Source organism: Budorcas taxicolor, chromosome 12 (assembly GCF_023091745.1).
Source record: "Budorcas taxicolor isolate Tak-1 chromosome 12, Takin1.1, whole genome shotgun sequence".
In the NCBI taxonomy this organism is placed as follows: Eukaryota; Metazoa; Chordata; class Mammalia; order Artiodactyla; family Bovidae; genus Budorcas; species Budorcas taxicolor.
The window spans coordinates 85,126,910-85,153,281 of NC_068921.1; the positions used below are offsets into that span (position 1 = coordinate 85,126,910).

A 26,372-nucleotide genomic window follows, 5' to 3' on the forward strand; every position below is an offset into this window, starting at 1 on the left:
TAAGCGAGTAAGAGCAACACCTTGCTTTTTAAAAAAATCATAGAGAAATACTCACTTGACTCCCTTTTTCTCCTTTTTCACCATCTTTTCCTGGTTTTCCCTGTACAATAAAAATTTAAATATTAGTAGTGCATAAATTGGAGAAGGAAATAGCAACCCACTCCAGTACTCTTGCCTGGAAAATTCCATGGACCGAGGAGCCTGATAGGCTACAGTCCATGGGGTCGCAAAGAGTCGGACATGACTTCACTCGCTTAGTGCATAAATAATAGTAATACCTATGCTCTAACACCAGGGGTTTGAATCAAATACAAGATATTACACTGTATGAATTCTCTGGGTGAACTGGCCATGCTACAGTAGTAAGTCCTGGAAGACACGTTAAGTCACTATGAGCTGAAAGGGCTACAACGATAGACGACGTCACGATGTTTGAAAACGGGAGGTTGATTCACTCCGAGTCTCCTATGGCATCAGGGCACCTGGCTGCAGAGCTGACACCAGGGAGGTTTTCCGACTGGCCAGGGGGTGTCTGGTGGCTGATACACCGCTGCGTCACGCTCACCGGTTTCCACGCATCGTTTCAGGGAAGAAGCTGAACTGTCTCAGCTGTTGGAGCTGGGCCTCCTGTCACTCGGGGTGTGGGAAGCAGCTGAGCGCCCAGATGCTCTGAGCAGGTGGACAGGTGCCTCGTCAGTGAGGGCCCAACCGAGACGGGGGTGATGGGGCGGACGCACTATCTTGGCGGGAGAAGGGGCGGTCCTCTGAATAAGCCTCCACTCCGTCCATGGGATTCTCCAGGCAGGAATACTGGAGCGGGTTGCCATTTCCTCCTCCAGGGGATCTCCCGAATCAGGGATGGAGGCCGTGTCTCCTGCACCGACAGGTGGCGTCTCCACCGCTGTGTCACCTGGGAGGCCCTCCTCTAACGCTGACTCCCTCCTTCCTCCTGCTGCCAGGGCTTCAGAGGGCCCCTGCAGAGCCCTTGGAGTCTACGCTCCTGTGACCCTGTGGTCCTAGCAGTGGGGGAGAAATGGCCTCACACCAGGAAGGAGCGGGCTTCAGAAGCACTTACGCGGGGCCCTGGTTTTCCAGGTTCTCCTTTCTCTCCAAACCCTTGCAGCCCCTTAACAGAAACAAAAAGAAAAGGGTTAGATTCATTCGTACATTTAAATAAACTACTAAATTAAGTAAATGTTCCAAAGAAGCTGAAATAAGCTTGTAACCTAAAGCCAATACATGACTGTCTTTCACACAAAATAATAACGATAAACGAGACTTTGGTGCTTACCGGAAATCCGGGTTCACCTTTTTGACCCTAAAATAAGTTACAAAAGAAAGATGAGTACTGTGTAGTGGCTACACGGAACAGGTACAAGGGAACGCACAGCTCTTCCTGTTACAGTAACCGGGAAATTCACACTGGTCTGGAGCACTCACTTCCTGCCATGACTGGGTGATGGACGTAAAGACGGCACAGGGCGCTCGCCTGGTCCGCGGGGCCCAACCCTCCCCAGCCCTCAGCCCCGGCCGCCCCCACCGTGACCCTCACACGGGAGGTCGGCCTCCAGCCGGTCTGGCTGCAACCGGACCAGCTGCCTCTGCTCTTAAGGGGCTCCCTTCTCATACGATGGGGAGTCCACACCCCTGTCTTCCAAGTCAGCGTGAACAGAACCGGAGAAACTGAACTTTATCCCTTCGAAACCACTCAGGACTAGGAAGGCAGCGCTCGCTGGGCACAGTCCGCCCCTACCTTCTCGCCGCGCATGGCTGTGTCCCCTTTCGTGATGACTTGAGCCTGTCCTGGTAATCCCGGGGGCCCGCTGACCCCTTGATCACCCTGATGAGGCAAAAATTGGGGATTAATCGGGCATAAAAATAATTATACCAGCCGGAGAAAGGCGGAAGGGGGAAACATCAAGAATAGAACTGTTTAAAAAACGTGACTTGGTTCTGTTGCAGCCTGTCCTCGCCGCAGCAGAAAATCAAGTTTCCGAAGGAAGACAGTCCACTAAGGACACAAAGCCAGGAGAAGGCCGTCCCGCCCCGCGGTCAGGGCGGCCACCACCCTATGACAACAGAGCCTGAACGCCCGGAGGACACACGGATGTGCGCACACGTGCACAGTCCGTGCATTGAGACAGACAGCGCGAGTACTACACGCCGGCACACAGAAGCCAGCCTGACACACTTGATGGCGCGGAGCAAAGGGCGCTGGCTGCCTCGTAGTGCCCAGAGGGAAAGCTCTCTTCGTGTAAACCAACGAGGAGAGAAGCGTCAGGGATTCCTTCCTGGAAGCCCCACTGCTGGCAAGCGCAAAGTACCGAAACCTCGGCACCACGCAGCGACTGAGGTCCAAAGACCTCCACTGCGCCCGGCGCACAATCCCTTTCCTCTGAGGTTTATGAAAAGGCGGGGTGGAAACCTGGGCTGAGAAGAGGAGGCCCACGGTCGCCCACTCCACGTGGCCATCGTCTGCACCGGCTTGGGAACCGGGTGCTGCCGCGATCCCAGCAGCCAGCGCTCGGAAGGCGTCTCACTGGCCGGGTCCAGGCAAAGTGGCGCAGAGCACCCCCGGAGCATCAGGGACCTAGGGCCAGCCTCTCCCTCCCCCAGGATGAGGCCTCCCCTTCCAGCCTGTGCCTCCCTGCCTCCAAGGCGCTTTTCCTCCCAACTCGGGTACAGTGGCCTCATCTTTAAGCGTTCAGTATGGTTGTGCCACCAACAGCCACGTCCTACACTTGACCCTTTTAGGATGGAGCCCAGCTCGGGCTTTGTCACGGCCTGAGGACATTGTGACCAACTGCTGTGAACAGAGCGGAGGCGAGCTGCACCTGTGGGTCAGACCCCACACGAAGTCACCTCAGCGCATCCTAGCCGCGACCTCCAGGCAGACAGCAACACACGCGAGAACGTTCAGAGAAGGGTGACTGCGGTCATCAGGGTCCAAGAGGCGGCCCAGAGGCGGAAACCTTATTCTGCTTAGACCTGTGATTTTGGCCAGGAAAACGCCCCAAAGCAAACAGCACTCACCTTTTCACCTTTCGGCCCTTGAAAGCTCAAGCCCATTTGCCCCTGTTGACGAGAAGGCAGGCATCTGTTACTAGCATTGTCTACTTTGCTCAGAATCATCTAACAAATACGACATGAAATGCAGCAAGATGGTACATTTAAAGCAATAGCTTCTTCCCATAAAGACATAACATTGATATGTTCAAGAAAGTTGTGACACTGCTGTATTCAATGTCTATGAAAAGCTTTGCTAAAGTATTACTCAAAAAGAATCCCACAGAAACCATTTTTTAAAAATTCAAGATTTTTAAACTCTGGTTCTAGAAAACTAAGGAAAACATCAGTGATTCCATGACCAACAGATGGATAGGAGGAAAGATCAACCGATCAGTAGATAAGCGGATTAACTGATAGAGTTAGATAGGCTGATGGACTGATGGGTAGGTGAACAGACATGTTAAATGTAGAGACAGACATGAAACTTATAACTTCCCGAAATACTTTACAGAGACTACGGAATGAGTCACAGCAACGTCACGACGGCCTCACACTAGCGCCAAAGAAAGACAAACGGAAAGCAATCTTTACCTTTTCGCCTGGAGGGCCAGGAGGGCCTGGAGGGCCCTGGAAGAGAGAGCATTTTAATTAAATACGGTTCACAACCCTGGTGTGCTTCTTTGTACCAAAGTTATCTTCAGATATCATGGTTAGAGCAGGAGTTTGTTGGATATGACATGTTTTCCCTGTACTATAGAGCTGTTAGCCTTTGAGAGCAACCAGAAATTAGTCCAAGATAATTACTAATAGGGACGAAAATCCCTCACAATCCCAGGGGCTCCCGGTGGAGCCCACTGAGCTGAGCGTGTGCTGGGCGATCAGGGAGTGGATGAACCCACCACCAAACCCCCGGACTCTCAGGCAGGCTCAGGTGAGGATGGCATTCTCACACCACCCATTCCTACGAACAGGGCACTCCCAAGTAAGCTCTGTTAACATGAACTCTCTTTTGCTCCCAAAATGTGTGAGGAGGAGGAGCTGATGCTGCCCTTCTGTGGAGAATCATCAGCTGCAAAGGAGGCTGATAGCAGAGCAGAGCCTCCTGGAAGCTGATCTCGGAGCTCAGCTTCTAGTCGTCACTACAAACACAGCGCAGCTTCTTCACAGCCTGGGCTGGGTCCACAGCGCCCAGGAGAGCAGGTTCCTGGACATGACTGTGTTCCCACGAGGGAAGGTCCAGGGCAGAGCCTGCTCGTCCATCTCTGCATCCCCCACTCACGGGACACACTGGCATCCTCACAGCCCAAGTAATTCACATGTTGCCCGGGGGATGTCTCTGCCTGTGACATGTGACATCTCTTTATAATCCTTTCCCCACAGCTCTGGGGGCAAATGGACCATAAACACCAATCAAACACTCCCTGAAGTTAGAAGCTCAAATAGACAACTAATAAGAGCCCACTGCACCGCACTGAACTCCACTCAACACTCGGTAACGACCTACACAGGAAAGAATCTAAAAATGAGGGGATACGTGTACAACTGATTCCCCCTGCTGTATGCCCGAAACCAACACAGCATTGTAAGTCAACTATATGCCACCAAACAGAAAGCAACGAAGTTCTGCCGAGCAATTATCCTTCAATTAAAAAGGTAGATCAATTTTTTTAAAAACCAGAAATTCATTCTTGAATCTGAATTGGAAGGGCTCACCACCGTGTAAAGTTTCTTGGCCCAGCTTTTTATTTTATCCTGGAGCACAGCCGGTAAACGTTGGGAGAGCTTCAGGCGGACAGCAGGGGCCTCAGCCATCATGGTATGCATGGTCCCTCAAGCTCCCTCCCACCCAGGCTACAGTGTTCATTCCATTTTAGGAGTCTTCACACCTCAACGCACATGTTCTCTGAACGGCAGCCTCAGAGAGAGACTCCCCACCCTCAGACTTACTGGTGGCCCGGTGAATCCTGGGGGCCCGACGGGGCCTTGCAGACCTGGCAGACCTGGTGAACCCTGTAAAATTCACCAAGAGAAGAATTCAGACGCAGCCCAGGCGGAGACTCAGCTCGAGCTCGGAATCATCCAGCCAGTACTCACAGGCGCTCCCGGCTGTCCAGGATATCCTCTTTCGCCTTTCAGTAGGGTCCCTGGTATATGGCCCAGAATCTCACCTGGATCTCCCTGGGGGATAGAAGACAAGTCACAAACACTCATGTTTATGGAAAGAGACTGAACGCCCGGGGAGTAAGGGGCACGCACCACTGGTGTGGGACTAGCCCAGGTTTGGGGTTCAGCCTCCGCCTACGCTTGGGATAAGCCTACCGGCCGTCTCCCCTGGTCACTCATCTTAATGACCAGCATGAGGACAGAGCGCGTAGACCGCTGAACGGAGGGATGTGGGGCGCTCCCCGTAATGGGCCCCAGGCAGGCGGGGTCTAGACAGGGGCCCAGCTCTGGTCAAAAGGCTGTGTGCACCGGCTGTTCTCACAAAAGAAGGGTCATCTTTCAGGACAAGACCCAGCGCGGCCACGTTCAGAGAAGCAGGGGATGTGTTTCAGGCGCCGGCGTGGCCCGGCCCCAGTGCCCAGACTCAGGCACGCACCAGGCTGAGGCCAACGGGGAGGCCCTTCTCAGACGAGGTGCGCATTTATATCCACAGGTGTGAAGGACTAAGGTATAAAGCAGATGACATTCCAACCCTGCAGGAGGAGGGGCTGGGGGCCACCCACCCCAGGGGTTGAGGCCTGAAGAGGAAGAAAGACTGACTCCCAAGAAGCAGGGAGACTGCCTCCAAAACTGGACCCACGTCCTTCCCTGGGTCTCCAGCCTGCATCCCTGCCCCTTGGACGGTGGGCTTGCAACCCTCACAGTCACACCCCTCCCCAAAATAAGGAATCTACTTTATCTCCACACACTGTAATTATATATCAAAACATACAGAATGAGATTAATATGTCATATAAATATTAGAATAAGTAAATATTATAGAACAATGTACATTGTATCACATTATTATACAACATACAAAACATTTCACAACATTGTATTTGTACTTTAATTCTCTCTCCCTCCCTCCACCATCCTCATGTGTGTGTGCTGTATACATATGGTGCCCACACATTGCACAAGCGTCCCCTCGCACACCCCACTGACTCTGTTTCTCTGCGGAGACCTGCTCACAGCACCGCCCGGGGCTCAGGACAAGGAGCTTCAGGGACCCACGTCTGTTACATTTCCCCCTCAAACTATGCTTCCCATCACCGCCTATTTCCTATGAAGAAACGGACCTGGTGTTGAGGCTTTCGGCTCTCAAATTTAAGTCTGTGTGCAGGACTTCAGTACTCTTTTAATGGAGCAGAGTTTAGGCAAATAGATTAACAGGCAACCGGTCAACCAAAGTAATTTAAAGTAAGTTTATTTTTCGTGGCATCTGTTTTACACAGATGCCTGGAATGAATCCAGCAAAATAAAACAACGTACCTTCATTCCCGGTAACCCTGGTGGTCCCTAAAAAAGAAAACGTTGGTATTAGTTTTGTTTTCCTCAAAAGAACATTAACATTAAGATACGGGCGGAGGGCCGGAAAGGGAAAGACAAGTGAATGAGAAGAGAGGAAGGGTCACACCCTTCCCAAACGACCCAATACTCACGGGATTTCCGGCATATCCAGGCAAACCGGGAGGTCCCGCGGGCCCTCTCTCACCCTGGGACAGAGAAAGTTACTCTCAGGGGTGCGAGGGTGACAGGACCTCACCCCAGAGTCCCCATCTGTTTCCCTGCCCTGCCCTCCAGCGACGCTGCGTCTGCTGGTGAAAGCCGTTGTCTAAATATTGCTATAAGCTATATTGCTCAGCGCTGCCTCGTGTTGGAAGAAATGTATCTGAGAATACACTTAACAGGGACAAGAATTAACACTGGCATTTTCTTATTTGCTTTGGTGATGGACTAGAGGTGAGAGATTTCATGGTGAAAGCAACTTTAGAATGAAAGGCTACAAAAAGAAAGGCTTAATGATGTCTTTCCTGAACACTAAACATGGGAAAACTATTTCCTTACCAAAGAAAGATGTAACACAAGTCACTTCCCAACTGTGGCAACTAAACCTGTGTTCCCAGGACAACTCTGCCCAACTGCTCCACGTGCAAAGTTAGATGAACGTGCACCCAGCGGGCAGGACCCAGCTCTAACTTTACCTTTGTCCCGTTACATCCTGGAATACCTGGGGGACCCGGAGGACCGTCCTGGCCAGGAATACCCTGCAATTGGCAAAATGAAAAGTAAACAAGTTAGAAAATCATCAATGCTACTGTAACACACATCAAACGTCTCATAAAGGAACTAGAAGCCTTTTATATACATACAGGAAGTCCTGGGTTTCCAGGGTAACCAGGCACTCCTGAGGGTCCCTGTAGGGATGGAAATGAAAAGGTTTTAGGTGCGGGAGACCCCCATTTTCTCCCACTGCACCCTCCTGGATAAGGATGTCAGACTCTCACTGCTGGCATTTGGAACATCGACCCCGAGCAGACAGAGGCGACAGAGGACCCAGCCCAGGGGTGGGCGGGAGATGGCCTGGAGTTTCAGTAGCAACCCTTCATCATCAAACCCTGGTGATTGGTTACTTCTAAAATCAAGGCTGCACACCCACAAGATAACTCTGCCCTCGTTTCATCCTTTGTAATTTCTAGGAGATGATAGATGGATGTACAGACAGTGAGATGGGTGGATGGATAAATAGGCAGACAGAGAGAGAATTTATAGTACAATCTCAGACAGTTGGGAAGAAGAGGGTAGGCATAAACGAGTTCCCTGAGGGAAGAAAGTCAGAGCTCTTCCTGGCTGAAATCCAGATCTTCACTTCAGACAGTTACAATGTTATCTGCTATGTTCTGCCCCAAGGAGGACCCAGCAAGGCTGGGCACACTTCCCATTCCACTTCCACGAAGTAACAATAACACAATTAAAACGTTTACATTTTACAGTCTTCTGTTTTTCAAAGAGCTCCCCGCTTGCACATCCCAGGAGCGGGCACAGCAAAGACAGCAGAGGGTGAAGGAGGAAGGTGGAGGTGGAGTGTGGATCCGAACACGTCACCACTTTCCACACTGACCGAAGGCGTCTTTGATGAAGACCTGGAGACGCGTCATCCCCTCCCCCAGTGAAATCCGCCCACGGGAACCCCTGAGGAAGGAGCCACGGGAAAAGCCAGGTGTCGAAAGGACAAGAAGTGAGCCCGTCGAGGGGGAGGCCTGGAGGAGGGGGACGCAGGCCCGTCACCCAGGGACCCAGCGCCCAGGGCAACCGCTGTCCGTGCCGAGGACAGAGGCCAGAGGCAGGCGGAGGGGCCCCGAGAAGGAGGGGGCGGGAGAGACGCCCCTGGACGGTCTGGAGGCGGCGGGTGGGGGTCCGGAGCCCTCCCCCAGGAAGCATCGCTGCATCGGAGCCCGCCCACAGGTGTTACCGACCCCACGGCCCCCGTACTCACTCTCGTCCCTTTAGTGCCTGGCAGTCCGGGCTCGCCGGTGTCACCCTGGAAGGAACAGACAAGACACGATGGCTCGCAACGATGACACAGAGCATCTCAGGCCCACCCCCCGGCCCCCGCGCCCGTGAGGGCCAAGCTCACCTTCTGTCCCGGTGGTCCCTGCGGCCCCTCGGGTCCTTGCATTCCGGGAAAGCCGATGACCCCTTGTAACCCCGGGAGGCCTCTTTCTCCCTGTGGAGGAGGAGAGAGCCAGTGAGACGGAGGGCGGGTCAGAGGGAGTGGAGGAAAGAGCAGAAATGGGCCTCGGACAGCATCACCCCACATCCCGCCTGCCACAGCGTCTGAGAAAAGATGCTGCCCACTGCGACCCAAGTCAGACACGCCTCTGCTGTCTCTAAGCTCCTTTGAGGGCAGGAACGTCCACAGATGGTCCCTGGCCCAGCGCTGTCTATACACTGTACTCTAAATGCTAAATAATTTGTTGGGCAAATAAAACAACGGAAAGTTGGGGTTTTTTCCCACTAAATTGTTTAGGATAGTTGGGGTTTTTCTTGTTTATAACCTCCTTTGATGAGTGATGTTGTGTTGGCAGACACAGCACTGAGCTTCTGAGAGCAAACTCCATCGAGGCTTCCCTTCAAGGGGTGTGGAGGCAAAGCTCACGGTCGGCGTCTCAGCATCAGACGCCAAGACCCCTCTCTGCCATCAGCAGTCTGATGACGGGCCTCCCCGAGCCTCTCTTCAAACTGGCTTTGTGCAAAGAGAGAATCAAGGTTGAATTACGGTCTCTGCCCGCATGGAGCAAAAAGAAATTCAACCTATTTTTTTAAAATAACGAATTTTATTTGGGGTCCACACATGCGGCTACGATTCAGAAAGACTGGGATGTTGGGCCTTGAGGTGGCCCTTGAAAGAAGAAAACAAAATTAATACGTGAAGAGATGGAAGGAGGTGATTCAGGCTGGACAAAACCAACGAGAAGAAATACAAGCAGGACAAGAATGTGGAGAAATGAGGCACTGCCGTTTGATCCTGGAAATGTGGTTTCCTGTACAGGCATCAGCAACGCAGGGCCTAATTAAGGATATTTGCAGAAGACAGCCACGCTTAGCCTGTCCATGGGAAATAGCCCAACATGGGGACAAGAATTCAAGAAAACCTATTTTCTTCACAGTATATGGACTTTTTTGTACCCAGGTGGCACAGTGGTAAAGAATCTATTTCCCAATGCAGGAGACATGAGTTCGACCCCTGGGTCGGGAAGATCCCCTGGAGAAGGGAAAGGCAGCCGACTCTCGTATTCTTGCCTGGAGAATCCCATGGACAGAGGAGCTGGGCGGGCTACAGTGCATGGGTTCACAGAGTCAGACATACTTGGCGATTGAGCACGCATATGGACTTCAATGCAACCTCACGATCAAATTGAGTAAGCATCTTTAGCCAATTCTTGAAAACAGAAGGCGTGTCAGAGATTATAGCCAGGATTCCTTACTTCCCCCATAGTTACGTTAGTTCAAAGGGAAAAAATAAACTGACAAGCTAAACAGAACAAACATTTGTGCACGTGCAAAGTCGCTTCAGTTGAGTCCGACCCTTTGTGACCCCATGGACTGTAGCCCGCCAGGCTCCTCTGTCCATGGGATTCTCCAGGCAAGAACACTGGAGTGGGTTGCCATACCCTCCTCCAGGGGGGTCTTTCCAACCCAGGGATGGAACCCGCATCTCTCATGCCTCCTGCATCAGCAGAAGGGTTCTTTACTACTAGCGCCGCCTGGGAAGCCACCTGGGGGTAAACAAATATTTACCCCCCCCCCCCCCCAAGAGCACAGTACCAAGAGCTACTGGAAGATTTTCAACGTTGCATGAATGGAAGAACACGGAACAAAAACTCCCAAAGTCATCCTCCTTTCCAAACCGCTCAGAACTCGCAGGTGAATTATGTGCCTGTGCCGTTTATAACGTGTATCTATGACTATTTTTGGCTGCACTGAGTCTTCGCTGCTCCGCACATGGGCTTTCTTCAGTTGCGGTGAGCAGGGGCTGCTCCCCAGGTGTGGAGCCCGGGCTCTCACTGTGGCGGCTTCTCCCATTGCAGAGCGCGGGCTCTAGAGTGCCCGGGCTTCAGCAGTGCCAGCGTGCTTAGCTGCCCCACGGCATGCCGGCTGCTCTGAACCAGGCATCGAACCTGCGTCCCCTAGCACTGGCGGGCAGAGTCTTAACCACGAGACCGCCAGGGAAGTCCCTACACTTCTCTGCACTGTAGGAAATGTGGTTCTGAACAGAAGTCTCCATCCACTGCGCCTCCACGGGCTATGGGTGTCGTTGGCAGGAGGCTGGAAACAGCACGTGAATAAATAGGGAAGAAGCAAGCGATTTCTAACTCCAGAGGATCCCATCAGACAGGACTAAGTGGAGGAAAGAAAGCCAAGTTCTGCTGTTTGGCGCAGCCGCCTAGACCAGCTGCATCCGGGGACCAACCAGGAAGAGCAGACGCAAACGTCCCTGGGGCCCTGCAGAGGCCGGGACACAGAGCGCCAGCCCGTCTTCCCTGGGAAAGAAAAACATTCTCAGGCCGTGTCCAGGGGTAAAGCTCCTTAAAGGCATTCACTCTTCACCTAAAACGATAGCCGACGCCAATGCCCGAATTCCTGGAGCTGGAGATGGACGGTATACTGACATCAGATCAACCTCCTCCCTAGATTCAGATATGGGAAGATTGGGCCCCAGATACAACTGAACTCCAAACAGCTGGCTAAAAAGTAAATGAACGTTGAATGGAGTATCCTCAAATAGCCTGGCACATGATGGGAAGGAGATGTCAAAGGCACGTTGGCGGAAAAGCTTCCTAACGTGCGGGGTGGCATATTTTTAGTGCTTGGTTAACATTGGCGGCATCAGCGGGAGGCCCAGCACAGATAAGATTGTATAATTCTCGTTTTCATCGTGGAAGGCACGGAGGCCCAGAGCCGGATTAGCTGATTCCTACAAGTTTCTCACTGAGTCAGCACCAAAGCCAAAAATAGAAATGAGGTCAGCCTCTACCTCAGCCCGTGTTTTTTCTAGGTCACTAGAGCAAGCTGGTTCCCAGCAAATATTAAATAGCTCGCCCACAGCAAGTTAGCCCCTTTTATGTCCATTTCACAGATAAGGAAATTAGGACCCGATGTTTTACTGACGTGTCACATGTCACCGGCTAACCCCTGTGTGCTCCTGGGAACAGAATTCAGAAATCTGAATTCCCAAGTCCTGGCCTTTGCCGCAGAACACATTCTTTCCCAAATGTCACCGGAACACTTGAGCAAGCCCCAGATCCCAGGAGATTTGGAATTAAGTAGCTAAAGAGGAAGTGACTCCTCCATGGATGTGGCTCTTGCCATCTTGCACATACATTTTTTTTCTAAAGTTTCCTAATCTTTTGTTCAGACATGAATAATCTAATATCCTGCAGGTTATCCTGGGCACCAGAGCAGAGCAAACAGGCAGGATAAGGATTTGAACAGCTATACAATTAACCAGTACACAGCACACGCTGCAGGCCGGCCCAATTCTTCCTCCGAGCTTTCAGCAAATCTCCACGAGGGTCACAGGGAAAGCAGAGAGCTGGGCAGGTGAGGCAAAGGTTCTTCCTGCCAGTCCTTTTGAAGCCAGACTCAGCAGCGGTGAGCCCTCGTGCGCTGGGGCTTACGGCTGAAGGTGCACAGTGGAAATCAGCGAGAGGCAGGACCCCTCGGTCATCTCTTTCCCAGGATGTGCTGGAGGCAGGGTCCGAGAGGACCTGGGAGTCCACAGGAGCCCCACAGTCACGGTTACCACGGCAGCGAGAACTTAGCCTGGAGGATGAGACAGAGGTGTGCGCACGATCCTACGCAAAACGTTTTGAGACAACGGCCTTTAACAGCTTTACTCCTGAACATCAGTGCAGTCTACCACACTAATTTTTTAAGAAGTTTATATACCAATCATGGAAGTGACTATCATTGTATCTTCAAATGAGGAAACTCAGAATTTGAGAAGAGAAACTGGCATGCTATAAAGAAGAAAGAATAAAGCCACGGAGAATGATCTTGGTATCAAAATCAGCCACTCTAAATGAGGCATGAAACAGAGCTCCGTGCATGGAACAGCTTACAAATTCTTTATCATACACTATCTACAGGAGATAATGACAGAAGGAGATTCTTTAAAAGTCCATAAACTGTGGGAATAGAAGAGTTTTTTAAAAGTGATATCCAATTATTTCCCTTCCTCCTAAAACACCTACAGTCAAAGTTCATGATTGAAATCCAGTGTTAGAATACATCACCCCCTTCAAATCTCAGTCAAACCTCCAAATACTAATAAAGCCCCCAGGATGGCGAGGCTGAAAAAGTGAGACAGTTCTAAGGATAATACAGAAGACATCCTCGTCAATAACAGAAAAAAAAAGGCTGAAATTAACATGAAATATATCAGACTAAGGTGTCTTCAAGCATCTGACAGTCAGAGGCCCCATTATGCCTGTCTCGACAGCCAACGTGGCTTTGAGCCGAGCTCTGAATCCTCTTCTCAGTTTTAAAATGATAGGTTCATGGATGGTCACCACGAACTGACGACGGCCAAGGAAAAGTCCGGCCCGAGCCCTGGGCCCCCTCTCAACGGGGGACCGACCGTGACAGGCAGAACCATCTACACGCATTTGTTCACCCATCGGGACGCAGAACACAGCCACGAAGGGTGCTGCCTGCAGAGGTCCCGCAGTGGGCGTTCATCTCTCCAAGATAAGCACTTTACAGGCAGGGGTATTTCTCATTCACTCAGCGTTTGGCACAGACTTGGAAAGTCGGTGAATGGATGGTGAACTAACCAGAACCGTAACCCTAACCCTAACCCTAACATGAACGTACAAAGAGAGAGGGCTTTATCTTCGTAGCCTAAAAGCTTTAAAACAAAGTAACACGGTTGCCGGGCAGGACAGAGTCCCTGGCCTCCCTTTCCCAATTTAAAGCCCCACGGGCACTGTAGAGCCTGGAACCACCACTGGCCAAAGAGGAAACAGGAGGAGAGAGCCGTGGGCGGGATGGGACACTGAGTCAGCTCTCTGGGGCCTTGAGACTTCAGTGTCCAACAAGGAAGCGAATAATTGAGGGAACGAAAGTATGTGCGTTTGGAGCCAGCGCTCACCAAGCACTCAGTGCTGGCGAAGCGATTTCGGACCACGGGTCACAGTCAATGGGGGACTTCGGGGCTGAGCCAAAAATTCCACAAGCCCGATTCCTGGAGCCCAGCAACCATCAGACATCTGCAGGATCATTTCCTGAATGCCGAAGCGGCTGGGAAAGTGGTGGGAAGGCGAGGATGGGTGTCACGGGGTCATGGAAAAACTGCGGGACGAGGCCCCACTGGGCTTCATCCACACCAGGAAGCTGGACGTCACGGCAGAAACCCTGCCACAGCCACAGCGGGGAGAGAAGGGGGACACGCACGAGCAGAAGCCTGGAAGGGCCTGGTTTTCCTCAGAGGAAGACGAGAACACCGACTCTCCTCTGCACCACCAGACATACACCTGCAGCCTTGAAAGAATGAATACGTCAACTTAACACAGACCACGTTTAGGGGAGGGAAGGATTAGGAGTCTGGCGTTAGGAGACGCAAACGACTACACAGGATGGATAAATAACAAGTTGCTACTGTCCAGCCAGGGAACTGTGCTCAAATCTTAAGATAAACCCCAATGGAAAAGAATATTTAAAAGCACGTGTATATAGCGACTCAACAATACATATATAGATGAATCACCTTGCTGTGCAGCAGACAGTAACACACTGTAAATCAAGCCTACTTCAATCACAGAGACTGAAAAATAGGCTGCCCGACTCTTTGTGACCCCATGGATATACAGCCCATGGGATTCTCCAGGCCAGAATACAGCAGTGGGTAGCCTTTCCCTTCTTCAGGGGATCTTCCCAACCCAGGGATGGAACCCAGGTCTCCCGCGTTGCAGGCGGATTCTTTACCAGCTGAGCCACCAGGGAAGCCCAAAAACACTGGAATGGGTAGCCTGTCCCTTCTCCAGGGACCTTCCCAAACCAGGAATCAAACCAGGGTCTCCCGCGTTGCAGGTGGATTCTTTACCAGCTGAGCCACAAGGGAAGCCCATAAAAACGGGCTACATTTCTTTAAATATAATACTGAAGACTGTTTCACACGTCTCCTCTTTCATTACTGCTATCTCATGCATTTAACATTTTACCATTAAACTGCATGCATGCTAAGTCGCTTCAGTCGTGTCCGACTCTTTGCGACCCCATGGACTGCAGCCCACCAGGCTCCTCTGTCCGTGAGATTTTCCAGGCAAGAATACTGGAGTGGGTTGCCATCTCCTTCTCCTAATATTAAATTAGGAAAGCGTAAAATCCTCTTGCACCCAGAGCATGGCTTCCTCTTGTTTGCCTTCTTCCCCAAAGTGTCATTTTCGCTCTCCAGGTCCGGTGCCCTTTCGCTCGAGACAGTCGGTAGGAGGCTCTTGGCGCAGTTGTCTCCGCCGGCTCGGAGGGGATATGCCGGGAGCTTGAGCAGTCACACACGGGGGTGGGGACCTGAGTGCATTCCCCGTCTTTCCACATGCAGAGGGTGAGAAGAGCCAGAGAGGCGTTAGACAGGAGAAAGGGCTCCTGCGCCCACGGCCTTCGCATTCCGTGAGATCCAGCCTCTTTCCTAACAGCCTCCCACTCAGTCCCTTCTCGCCCTCGGGGCTGGTTTGGGCAAACAGACCCTACATGGCCCCTCATCACATGAACCTGGACACTCCTCTCCTTGGCCACCATCAGGCTAGTGGTGACGTGCTCTCAAAGACTTTGGAAGCTACAGATAATTGGGTTTGTATGAAAAGTGGGTTTTCCAGGGGTCATGTATGGATGTGAGAGTTGGACTGTAAAGAAAGCTGAGCGCCGAAGAACCGATGCTTCTGAGCTGTGCTGTTGGAGAAGACTCTTGAGAGTCCCTTGGACTGCAAGGGGATCCAACCAGTCCATCCTAAAGGAGATCACTCCTGGGTGTTCACTGGAAGGACTGATGTCGAAGCTGAAACTCCAATACTTTGGCCACCTGATGCGAAGAGCTGACTCATTGGAAAAGACCCTGATGCTGGGAAAGATTGAGGGCAGGAGGAGAAGGGGACGACAGAGGATGAAATGGCTGGATGGCATCACCGACTCAATGGACATGAGTTTGGGTGGACTCTGGGAGTTGGTGATGGACAGGGAGGCCTGGCGTGCTGCAGTCCATGGGGTCGCAAAAAGTCGGACACACCTGAGCGACTGAACTGAACTGATGAAAAGTGGAACAGACACAGTGCCGAGGTTCAGGAGACGGAGCTGCCTGAGGGCACAGCAAGTCGTCGGAAAGCCTTCCTCCCTCTGCTGACCCGTGGACCGCAGCTCCGACGCTGGGGTCTCCTCCCAGGGCTCTTGAGCAAACACTCCCAGCCCCTGGAGCTGAGTCCATCCAATGGACAAGGGCCACCCACACCTGGCGGGTGGGTCAGCAGCTTCACGCTGCCCCTGACATGGCGCTAGCACAGAAGTCTCCCCAAGAGGCTGTGTTCAAGGGTAGGTTTCCGCTGGATAAACCCTGATCTTTCAAGCCCATGATGAATTCTGGCACAATTCTGGAATTTCAACAGCGCTGTGAAAGTTGGTCGCTAGCGCTAAGCTCAAATCATACGTAATATGAAACAAGCAGGGCACCAATCACAGAGGAAACACACAACAAATGTTATTGGTCAGCCAACATTTGCCAAGAAATGAAGCTGTAGATACTTTCTGATCTACCAAAATCCGCTCCGCACATCATGGGGTAAGGAAAAAAAACGAATTATAAAGAGTTCTTCACAAAACACTTTCCAAAAAACCATTCTTCAACCCAAGAATAACTTGAAGGAGCCCTGAGTGCCTTGTTACTATAAACAATTTAAAACTCTTCCCCAAAAGCCAGCTAAAAGCAAACTTTCCAGCTTCGCTGATCCAGTTAAAAACTCACTAAAACGACAGGCAAACTTGAGGGCTGACAAATTGTTGGTGGCAAAAAAACTTCAAATTTTCCAAAGGTTCTTAGGACTCATAAATAAATTCCAGACCTGTCTCCGTCATTAGAGCCGAGTATCAGCGATGGCGGACAAAGATTAAAGCTGCCAGAAGTGGCAAGGGTCTTTAACAGCAAATATTTTCTTCATTATTTGGCTCTTTCTGAAAAAATCAGCCTAAAACACTTTTGTTAATTCTTACTGCAAAGCGGGAATCTGCTTAAAATATTTTAAATATAAATATTTAAAGTCATTCCCCCAAGTAGTCAGCTTCCCAAATTAGAAAGAAAAGAAAAATATTTTGATAATCTTCTTCCAAAGTCTGGTGGGTGTATTCCATCAATATGTGTATACATTTCCAGCTCATCTTTAATCGACAGCTTCGTCCACTTTCCCATCAGACAGCAGAGTTCTGTTTCCACTGTGCTTTCTCATGCTCTATTAATACGTTCAAATTTAAATGGGAGGGTTCAATGTCTTGATGGGTTTTCCTGTGAACCCTGGTCCAATAACCCTCCACTCACATCCATCATCTTCTGGGCTTCAGCCTAAGTCCAGCCTCTCAACCACCTCCCAGGCCCAAACAGTGCTCATTCCCAATCCTCCACCATCCCTTAGCATCCCAGCACATCCACGAAGTCTCAGCTAAACATCCTTTCATTGAGATTGTTGTTGTTCAGTGGCTAAGTCGTGTCTGACTCTTTGCGATCCCATGGAATGCAGCACGCCAGGCATCCCTGTTCTTCACTATCTCCCAGAGCTTGCTCAAACTCATGTCCATTGAGTCAGTGACGCCATCCAACCATCTCATCCTCTGTTGCCCCCTTCTCCTCCTGCCCTCAGTCTCTCCCAGCATCAGGGTCTTTTCCAATGAGTCGGCTCTTCCCATCAGGTGGCCAAAGGACTCCTAAACACAGAGCAATTTGAAGACAACTTTTACACCTAATCTATCACATTAAATTAAGGAGACACGAGTACATCATGAGAAACGCTGGGCTGGATGACGCACAAGCTGGAATCAAGATTGCCAGCAGAAATGTCAACAACCTCAGGTAGGCAGATGACACCACCCTAACAGCAGAAAGTGAAGAGGAACTAAAGAGCCTCTTGATGAAAGTGAATGAGGAGAGAGAAAAAGCTGGCTCTAAACCGAACATTCAAAAAGCTAAGATCGTGGCAACCAGTCCCATTACTTCATGGCAAATAGATGGGGAAAAGTGGAAACGGTGACAGATTTTATCTTCTTGGGCTCCAAAATCACTGCCGATGGTGACTGCAGCCATGAAATTAAAAGATGCTTGCTCCCTGGAAGGAAAGCTATGACAAACCTAGACAGGTATCAAAAAGCAAAGGCATCACTTTGCCAACAAAGGTCCGTAGAGTCAAAACTATGGTCTTTCTAGTGGTCATGTATGGATGTGAGAGGTGAGCCATAAAGAAGGCTGAGCGCCGAAAACGTGATGCTTTCAAACTGTGATTAGGTGGAGAAGGCCCCTGAGAGTCCCCTGGACTGCAAGGAGATCCAACCAGTCAGTCCTAAAGGAAATCAACCCTGAATACTCATTGGAAGGACTGATGCTGAAGCTAAAGCTCCAGTACTTTGGCCACCTTATGCGAAGAGGTGACTCATTGGAAAAGACCCTGATGCTGGGAAAGATTGAAGGCAGGAGAAGAGGGCAGCAGAGGACGAGATGGTGGATGGCATCACTGACTCAATACACATGAGTGTGAGCAAGCTCCGGGAAACAGTGAAGGACAGGGAGGCCTGCCGTGCTGCAGTTCACGGGGTCGCGACCACTCCTGAGCAAAAAAGCCCCCAAGGGCTCTGGCTTTCTGCCACTAGAGGGCGCTGTGTGACCACACTTCCCCCATCAAAATTTCCCCCAGTAGACTCTGAAAGCATTCAGCCTTTTTTTCTTAAATATCCATTATCTTAATATACTAATGTTAAATATTTAGTGCCACTGAAGATATCAGTGCAGGTACAGCTAAGAGAAATCATTTTTAATAAGCCTGCAACACAGATCACTACGGGAATGAATTTTAATTTGAATTAAAAAATGTAATTACAAAAAAAGAGTGGATATGTATAGATGATTCACTCTGCTGTACAGCAGAAACTAACACAACATTGGAAAGTACCTATACTTCAATTAAAAAATGTGATTAAAGTTAAATATAAAACTAGTAACCTGAACACTGAGGCTATTAAGTAACATAATGCTGTGACCCTAGAAATAACGTGAATTGATGTTTTTCAGACTGCTTTCTGCACCCATATTTCAAACCCAGAATCTAACAATAATACAAGGGGATTCTAACAATAACACGGGGTTGGGGAGTAAATTCAGTTTTCTAAATGATTGGAACTAGTACATTTTTAAACAATTAAATTCTGCAAAACAGGTACAAATATGGTAGTAAGGGGTCTCTAAGAAACAATTTCTAAATATCCAACTGCTGGTAAAATTTATTTGAAGACTCTTCTCTGGTCCTTCTACTATGCGTTTATAGGAAATACATACTTGAGGTCATTTAACGCGTTCTCTTGATTTTTGTCATTTAGAAAGGGGAAAAAGAATCCAACCAGATTTTAAGAGCTTCCCCACAAGGTCACAATCAGGAATGTTTCTGGCTAAACCTATTACTTTACAATCAGTACAGACTTAAAACATGTCCTTTAAAGCAGAACAGTGGCACAGACATGAAAGGAGCCCGAAAGCAGCTGGGAAGTTCACTAAGCGGGCGGCCCTGGAAGGTGGTGTGTGTTGCGCACGGCAGGCAGGAGGAGGCAAGACCTGGCTGCAGCTGGGGACTGGCCTGGCAGGGGCGGGCCTTGCCTCAAGAGCCCAGAGTAGCACAGAGCCACTCAGCGGGGCCTCAGAGGGGCTGAGAACCTGCCTGCAAAACTGCACCTGTACCAGCACAAGTGCCTTTTCTGTGTTTAAAAGTCCCATGTTCTTCTGCTCACTTGCCTTTATCAAAACCCTGTGTCCTAACTTACAGATTGTGAGGCGGGGGGGTGGGGAGTGAGACTGAAGGAACACAATTGTTGCAAACAAAATAACAATGGGAGGTGAGGAGGTTCTGGAGTTTAGACAAGGAAAAATTGCATCATTTTTCTCAAAAAGACACTTTGCCTTACTTTTACGACCTCCGAACCAACAACCCTGAGGCTTAAAGAGATGTACTGTATGTTATCAGCAAATTTTAGAAATACCAATTAGTACACAATGTCTAAATAGTCCTTGGAGGGTTTTCTTGTTACCATAGCTAAGGATGTTATTAACTTTAACTTGAAAATGAACGTGGGTGTGTGACAAGGTCCTGGAAGTGCGTGCATCCTGAACAAAATTAGGGCACATAAAAGTCAGGAAATGCCACAATCTAGGTCAGGGAGGGTTTTTTTTTAAGTCTGTGCTAACAGTAAATATGAAAAATGCAAAAGTTCTATTCTGACAATAACAATTATTATTACTAACATAAAAGGCATGCAAGGTATTCTTTGGGTTTAACCTTTAGAGAAACTGCCAATTGGCAATTAAGAAAAAATGTTTTCTCAAAAAAATGTTAAATTCAATTATCTATTAAAACTGGGTTTTAGAGGTACCCTACCAGGGGCATTCCCTAGGCCCCCACACCCGGCACACAGAGTACACAGTAGGTGCTCCCTAAATATTTTCATGAGTGAGTAAGGAGACACAAACCTACAAGAGCATGCAGGTCTAGGGATTCCATTTCAAACTTGCTGCAAAAATAGGCACCTCTGCTCCGGGTGCGTGATCAGGGCTTTGGGGAACCCTACTTTGCAGTCTCATGGTGGACAGATGATGCCGCGTGACGAGGCAAGAACTCTGACTTCGGAAGCAAAAGATTTCAGCCCTGGCTGGAGCATCGATCACGTGGACTCCCTGAAAATCCATTTCACCCTCTTAAGATAGGACCCTGTCTCTGCCCCTCTTCCCCATGGGATCTCGTAAGGGTCAGATTTGGTTTGATGGAGTTTTCAGAGTCACCCTGCGTTGCCTCAAACACTGAACAAATGTTTACAAACCTAATGCTGCTGACTGTGGTCCCTTTAAACACCTCCCTTTTGCTTCTGTCTTTAAGTTTCTGTGACTGTCAGGTCCACGGCGTCTCCTATAAGACCACAAAGCATTTTAGAGAATGAAAATGCAGCGTAGTCTCTTTTTTGATGCTATAGGTCACGACCCAAGAATTATCTCATTTTTGTTTTCGTGGCTAAATTTAACATAGGCAACAGCATTTCTTGAGTATTCAGCAAAACATGAGAGGTGTAAGAAACTCCTCCTTTATCTCATGCACAGGGTTTCTCAGTGTTTCCTTAATGAGCATGTTTGATAGTAATTCCTTTCAAGGCCAGGGCATCGTGTTTTACTGTCCGGTGTCAGCCTGAGTCTTTCTGAGGCCAGCACGTCACCAGCTCATCCAACTGAGATGACAGAGGCCCCGGGACCCTCCTCTTCTGTTTATTCTGTCAGGACCTGAGAACAACGTATTCAGATGCCTCTAATGATTTCCTTTCCCTCCAACCAAGTTCCCTGACTGTTACCACATGGCTAATAACACTTGCCCCAACATGCTGCAATCATGTCAAGACTTCATTAATCAAGATCAGAACAGGGCCAAGGAGGTTAAGACATGACAGATCAATTCCGCACATAATACAACACAACACGGCCAACGCTGAGGTTTCACAAAGCCTACTATTAGCGTAGCCTCCTCCATGAGAAAGAGCCGTGGTAAGATCGATCCTGATTAATAACCCAATTTTAACCTGTTTTCAGTAAAGACCACAGTATGTTTTAAAACATACGGTGCCTTCAGGAAAGAAAAGGACCGAAAATGCTGAAGGCGGTTTTTCGGTCAAGAATGATTTTAAAGCTGAACAGTTAGGAAAAGCATCGTTGCTGTCGTTTAGTTGCTGAGTCGTGTCCAGCTGTTTCGGGACCCCATGGACTGTAGCCCACCAGGCTCCTCTGTCCGTGGGATTTCCCAGGCAAGACTAATGGAGTGGGTTGCCATTTCCTTCTCCAGGGGATCTTCCCCACCCAGGGATCGAACTCATGTCTCTTGCACTGGCAGGCGGGTTCTGTACCACCACTGAGCCACCAGGGAAGCCCCAGAAAAAAGCATATGACTGCACAGTCAATCCCAAATAAGAGGGCATAAGTTAACACAACAAATAGCTCCTTCTTAAATACTTACAAAGAGCCTTCACGTCAATGTTGCTCACAAAACCAGCAGCGTGTGTTCGGAAGATAACGTGGGCACATGTTTTTACCCAGGGGCATGGCCAAATCATTAAAAAATTTACACAAGCAGTATCTTATTCAATGCTATTTTACTGTATCTATTTTTCAGAGGCGTTTAAGGTTCAACTGATACAAGAGTTTCCTGTTTCGTTAATTCTAAATTACTTAATGCCGGTAGATTAAAACATTACACTCTTTGGCTAGGAGCTAAGTTGCTGAAACAGGCAAATCACATTATAGTCTGTAAATTAGGAGATATTAATGTTCTCATAAAAAAAAAAAGAACAGATTATAGAGCTTTAAAACTGTGTGACATTTTCCCATGTATCCTGCATTTAAATTTAACAAATCAACTTGAAGACAGATGACCCAGTGGATAAGTGTATTAGAGAAAGACAGACAGACAGGATGGAAGGAGGGGGGCAGCGGGTGCTTGAAGGTCAGACCCAACCTCTGGCGATGCTCCCTCGCATTCCGCGCCCCGGGGGTCTGCGTCATCCAGCAGAACCACAGGGGCAATTTCTCTTTGGCCACCAGAGGCTGGTCAGTCAAGCACCCTGAGGTGGCCTTCCCTTCTCTCTCCTATTCCAGATATGAAATTGCGAGCTTTGTAAAAAATTCCTGAGCTCCCACGAGAATTCCAAGCCAGGGGGAGCCCCCCAGATATCCCAAGAGGACAAACAGGCTTCCAAACTCAACGCTTCTCCACGGAGAGGACCAGCAGCTACAGGGAGAGATGGCTGAGAAGCAACCACCTCACAGCTACTTGATGGTCCACGGCAATGGACCACAGCGGACAACCTGGGTGCAGAATCTCAGAGGAACAAATACCACAGGGACAGGGAGCTGGGCCTACCCCAGGGGCTCATGAAGAGCCTCATGGAGCGCCCCTGGCCTCCCGGCTCCCTCCCTCTGCCCCAGAAGCAGAGCAGAAGCAGAAGCTGTCGGGGTCACCCACAGGGAAGGGGTCTGGAAAGTGGGACGAGGCACAACAAGGGGACAGACACCGCTCCCTGCGGCTACACGCTCAAGGCTGACACCATGCAGGTGTCCTGAGACTTTTCAAAACAGAAAGAAAGGGAGGGGAAGACCCAAGGGACTCAAGAACTGCTACCTTTCACATTGGCAGGCTCGAGAAGTGCATGAGGAAGGCGCGGGAGCCAAACGCCCTGAATCACATTCCTGCCCTCTCTGCATACATCACTGAGAAAGCATTTGAGTCTGAGGACATGTCTGCCTGAAAAGTGCCAGCCCCTGACGGCCTGACCTTCTGCGCAGATCAAGGGAGCCTCTGACCTTGACTGCATACCAGCGGCGTGCGGACATCGAGCAAGGCCCCGTGGTGCCCTGACTGCATACCGCGGCTCCTTCTGGTAAATTACACTTTAGAAAGGGCAGCATGGCAAAGCTCTACGAACCCCTGGCCTCTACAGGACAGCCCTGAAATCAGAGACAGCAGACACGCGGATCTGAAAGTTTAAGAGTTCCGAGTCCACCTTCTTCCTGTTGGAGATTTAGATCAAAATGCCAAGACCCCTTTTCAGGTTAAGAAACGTACCCCAATCACAAGGGCCCAGATGAACACGGCCGCCATGAGCCAGATCCTTAGAGGGCCAGCCCGTGCAAGGCGGGTCCGGCATCGGAGAAGCTGCTCGGGACACACACCCCCTCCCCACAAAAGACTTGGCTCCCCGGGACCCCCTCTGAGTCCACACTACTCTGGGTGCCCCTCCACCAACCGCTGCAGAGAGCGTGGCTGCCTCTTCAAGTGGTCTGGGGCCCCACCCCGCCGGCTCTAACGTCACCCTCCCGACTTGGTCCCCTGGAGTCCCCATCACATCCAGGAAGAGTCCCGGGGCCAGATAAGCATGATGCTTTTTCAAAGCCACGTGGCTGTGGAGGCAGGCCACGCCATCCGTGGGCACAGTGTGCACAGGAGACTTTCACGTTTCTATGGGGCTCGCTGAAGGGAGAATAAGGCCCTGTGGCACGCAGCCCCCAGGGCCATCTGGCCCCCTTGTTTCCTCTAAGTTCTTTGTTTAGTCATGCACTGCGCCGAGCCACCCCAGGAGGACGGGGCTCTGCGATGCCGTTTCTGGGTGCCCAGCAGCAGAGTCATCCCACGTTTCGTGATTTTTTACGAAAAAATAACGTTTTCTATTAAGAGTCAAGACGAGGACGGTCAGGGTCAGGGCCCGGCACCACTGACGACAGTGTCCACTCACACGAGTGGTTCTGGGCTTTAAAGCACACGAGATTCCACTCAAGACCTTTAATTTTCTCCTATTCCATCTCAACGTGGAACGAAGATCAGCTCCCTCTTTTGTGAAGCTGCACCAGATGAGGTGCATTCCAAGTACAGTTATGGATCCATAAAGGGAGAGTTTTTATGATTAAAATCTATCTCCAGTGTAACAGGTCTCAGAGCAGAGGGTGAAGGGGCAGACTTTATGTGATGGAGATAAACAGGAAAGATGAGGTGGATGCTGGGGGAGGTGTGGCTCCAGGTCCCCTCTGTGGTACCCAAGAGGCACATTCCAGTGACACCCGCGCTCAGGAGATGTGCGCGTGAAGGATAGAATAAAACCACTAAGCATGGATCTGCTCGTCACGGCCTCCCCACGGTACATGGCTGATACTTCACTCTTGGGTTCAGGCATAGTTTTTTAAAATCCTCCCCTTTTTTTGGTTAACAAAGAACTATCAAAAAGACAAAAGTAGGTGAGTGTGGAAATCCACACTGATTCTCACGATGACTCTGCCAGATGGTGACTCATGTCCAACATGTGGAAATAGGAAATAGGAGACATCTGGAAAAAATCTTGGCATTGCAAGACACCAGGGAAAACATGGAAAAGGAAAGACTGTGCATTAACCCATCCACCCAGCACACAGGAAGAGAAGAGAGCCATCAGAGCCTGGGGTGGACGCCTTGACCCCAAGGCAATTAACGTGGACACTTAGGGTGTTGAAATGCATTGTGTGGCAGAAATAAAGCGATTCTGCTCGTACGTTCCCCTTTAAAAATACCTCGAACAAGGTAAGTTGACTTGGGGAGGGGAAGAGTTTGGACACTGCTTGTAATTATACGGGTGTCAGGAAAAGCAGTTAACAGGAAAAACCTATAGAGGTACTTGAAACGTTAGGAGGGTGAGTAACAGGAGAGTTGGTTCCCCTAATGAGTCTGGAAATGGATGATAAAATCACAGTGCTGACTAGAAATTGGATGGTTGTTCCAGACAGACCTCCCAAGTGAGAACGTCTCATTTTTCCTCCACCAAAAGCATCCAAAAACTACAAACAGGCTTCCCAACAATGGTGCTGTGATTCTGACATCTGACATCTCTCTGATTCAGGTGCTGGGAGAGCTTCTGGCTTGATGGAACAGTCCTTCTCTCTGAACCGACAAGTTCTCAGCTTGCCTGCATCTTCAGGTTTGAGAATCCAGCCCCCAACTGCACCAGCGAGCAAACTCATCGCCATGTTTACCCCAACTTCAAGATTCAGCTACTGCTAAAATGATGTACATACATGACGTTTTAAATGTCCCAAGTGCTTTTTAGGTACCATACCTTTCACTTGATCCTTTCAGCAAGACTGGGAAATTGTAGGTCAAACGTCATTTCCCTTTTTCTCAGGAGAACTTAGTCAAATGACTTGGTGGAACACACACGAGAACCTAGGCTCTTAGCCTACCAAGCATCCTTTCGTAACGGCTGCTCCTTGATTTGAGAAACAGAGGGGTCTGTAATCAAGTGAGTTTGGAAAACTGCAAGGGGTAAGCCACCCCTGAAGGTTCCAAAGCTGTAACCAAAGGTTCTGAGATGTCCTGGGCTGCAGCTCATGTCCCCAGACTTATCTGTCCCCCCCAGTGACAGCGGAGGACCCCTCGGTCTTCCATTCCAGAGGCCACGGCAAGAGCGTCCTCCAGGTGGACTGAGGACCACGTCTGGGGAAAGGCTGAACTGGCCGCCACTGCCCTTTGGGAAATGCTCAAAGCGTTTATAAAAACAGAGGTTTCCAACCAGTCTCACAAACAATACAAGTAATTATAAATACACTAAACAAATCTTAATTTCATTAAATAAGCTTTCTGCTGCTGCTGCTGCGGCTAAGTCGCTTCAGTCGTGTCCGACTCTGTGCGACCCCAGAGACGGCAGTCCACCAGGCTCAGCTGTCCCTGGGATTCTCCAGGCAAGAGCACTGGAGTGGGTTGCCATTACCTTCTATGTTACAGTAAGTTGCGCTCTTTTGGCATTTATACTTCATGTCTTAGAAGCAAGAAAATGAAATTTCTTTCTAATTATAATATACTAGATTTTGAAATCCTCACTAATTCAAACATGATATGGTGCCTCCCACAGACTTAGTGCTTAATTAATAAGTTATTGTTTTTATTAATAATTCATTGAGCCCAGATCAGTTAATTTACCCAAAGTTCCAAAGAGTTTACACAAAAATATTCTTTTTCATTTACTTAAGTAAAAAATAAAATATTTGGGAAGAAACATGGTGCCTTTAATATTTGGAACAGTGTTTAAATTTC

At 49.6% G+C, this 26,372-nt stretch overlaps 1 protein-coding gene across 1 annotated transcript in view; it reads right to left on the reverse strand.

Moving 5' to 3' along the window:
* Positions 1 to 26,372, reverse strand: part of COL4A1 (collagen type IV alpha 1 chain) — a 127,541-nt gene that overhangs the window by 43,051 nt on the left and 58,118 nt on the right. The window contains exons 3-16 of the mRNA XM_052650294.1: positions 8,633 to 8,722; positions 8,492 to 8,536; positions 7,368 to 7,412; positions 7,200 to 7,262; positions 6,657 to 6,710; positions 6,487 to 6,513; positions 5,104 to 5,187; positions 4,957 to 5,019; positions 3,601 to 3,636; positions 3,034 to 3,075; positions 1,754 to 1,840; positions 1,292 to 1,318; positions 1,076 to 1,126; positions 56 to 100 (exon numbers count right to left, since the gene is read on the reverse strand). Coding sequence (XP_052506254.1) covers positions 56 to 100; positions 1,076 to 1,126; positions 1,292 to 1,318; positions 1,754 to 1,840; positions 3,034 to 3,075; positions 3,601 to 3,636; positions 4,957 to 5,019; positions 5,104 to 5,187; positions 6,487 to 6,513; positions 6,657 to 6,710; positions 7,200 to 7,262; positions 7,368 to 7,412; positions 8,492 to 8,536; positions 8,633 to 8,722 — 759 coding nt within the window. The remainder of the gene's footprint in view (positions 1 to 55; positions 101 to 1,075; positions 1,127 to 1,291; positions 1,319 to 1,753; positions 1,841 to 3,033; positions 3,076 to 3,600; positions 3,637 to 4,956; positions 5,020 to 5,103; positions 5,188 to 6,486; positions 6,514 to 6,656; positions 6,711 to 7,199; positions 7,263 to 7,367; positions 7,413 to 8,491; positions 8,537 to 8,632; positions 8,723 to 26,372) is intronic.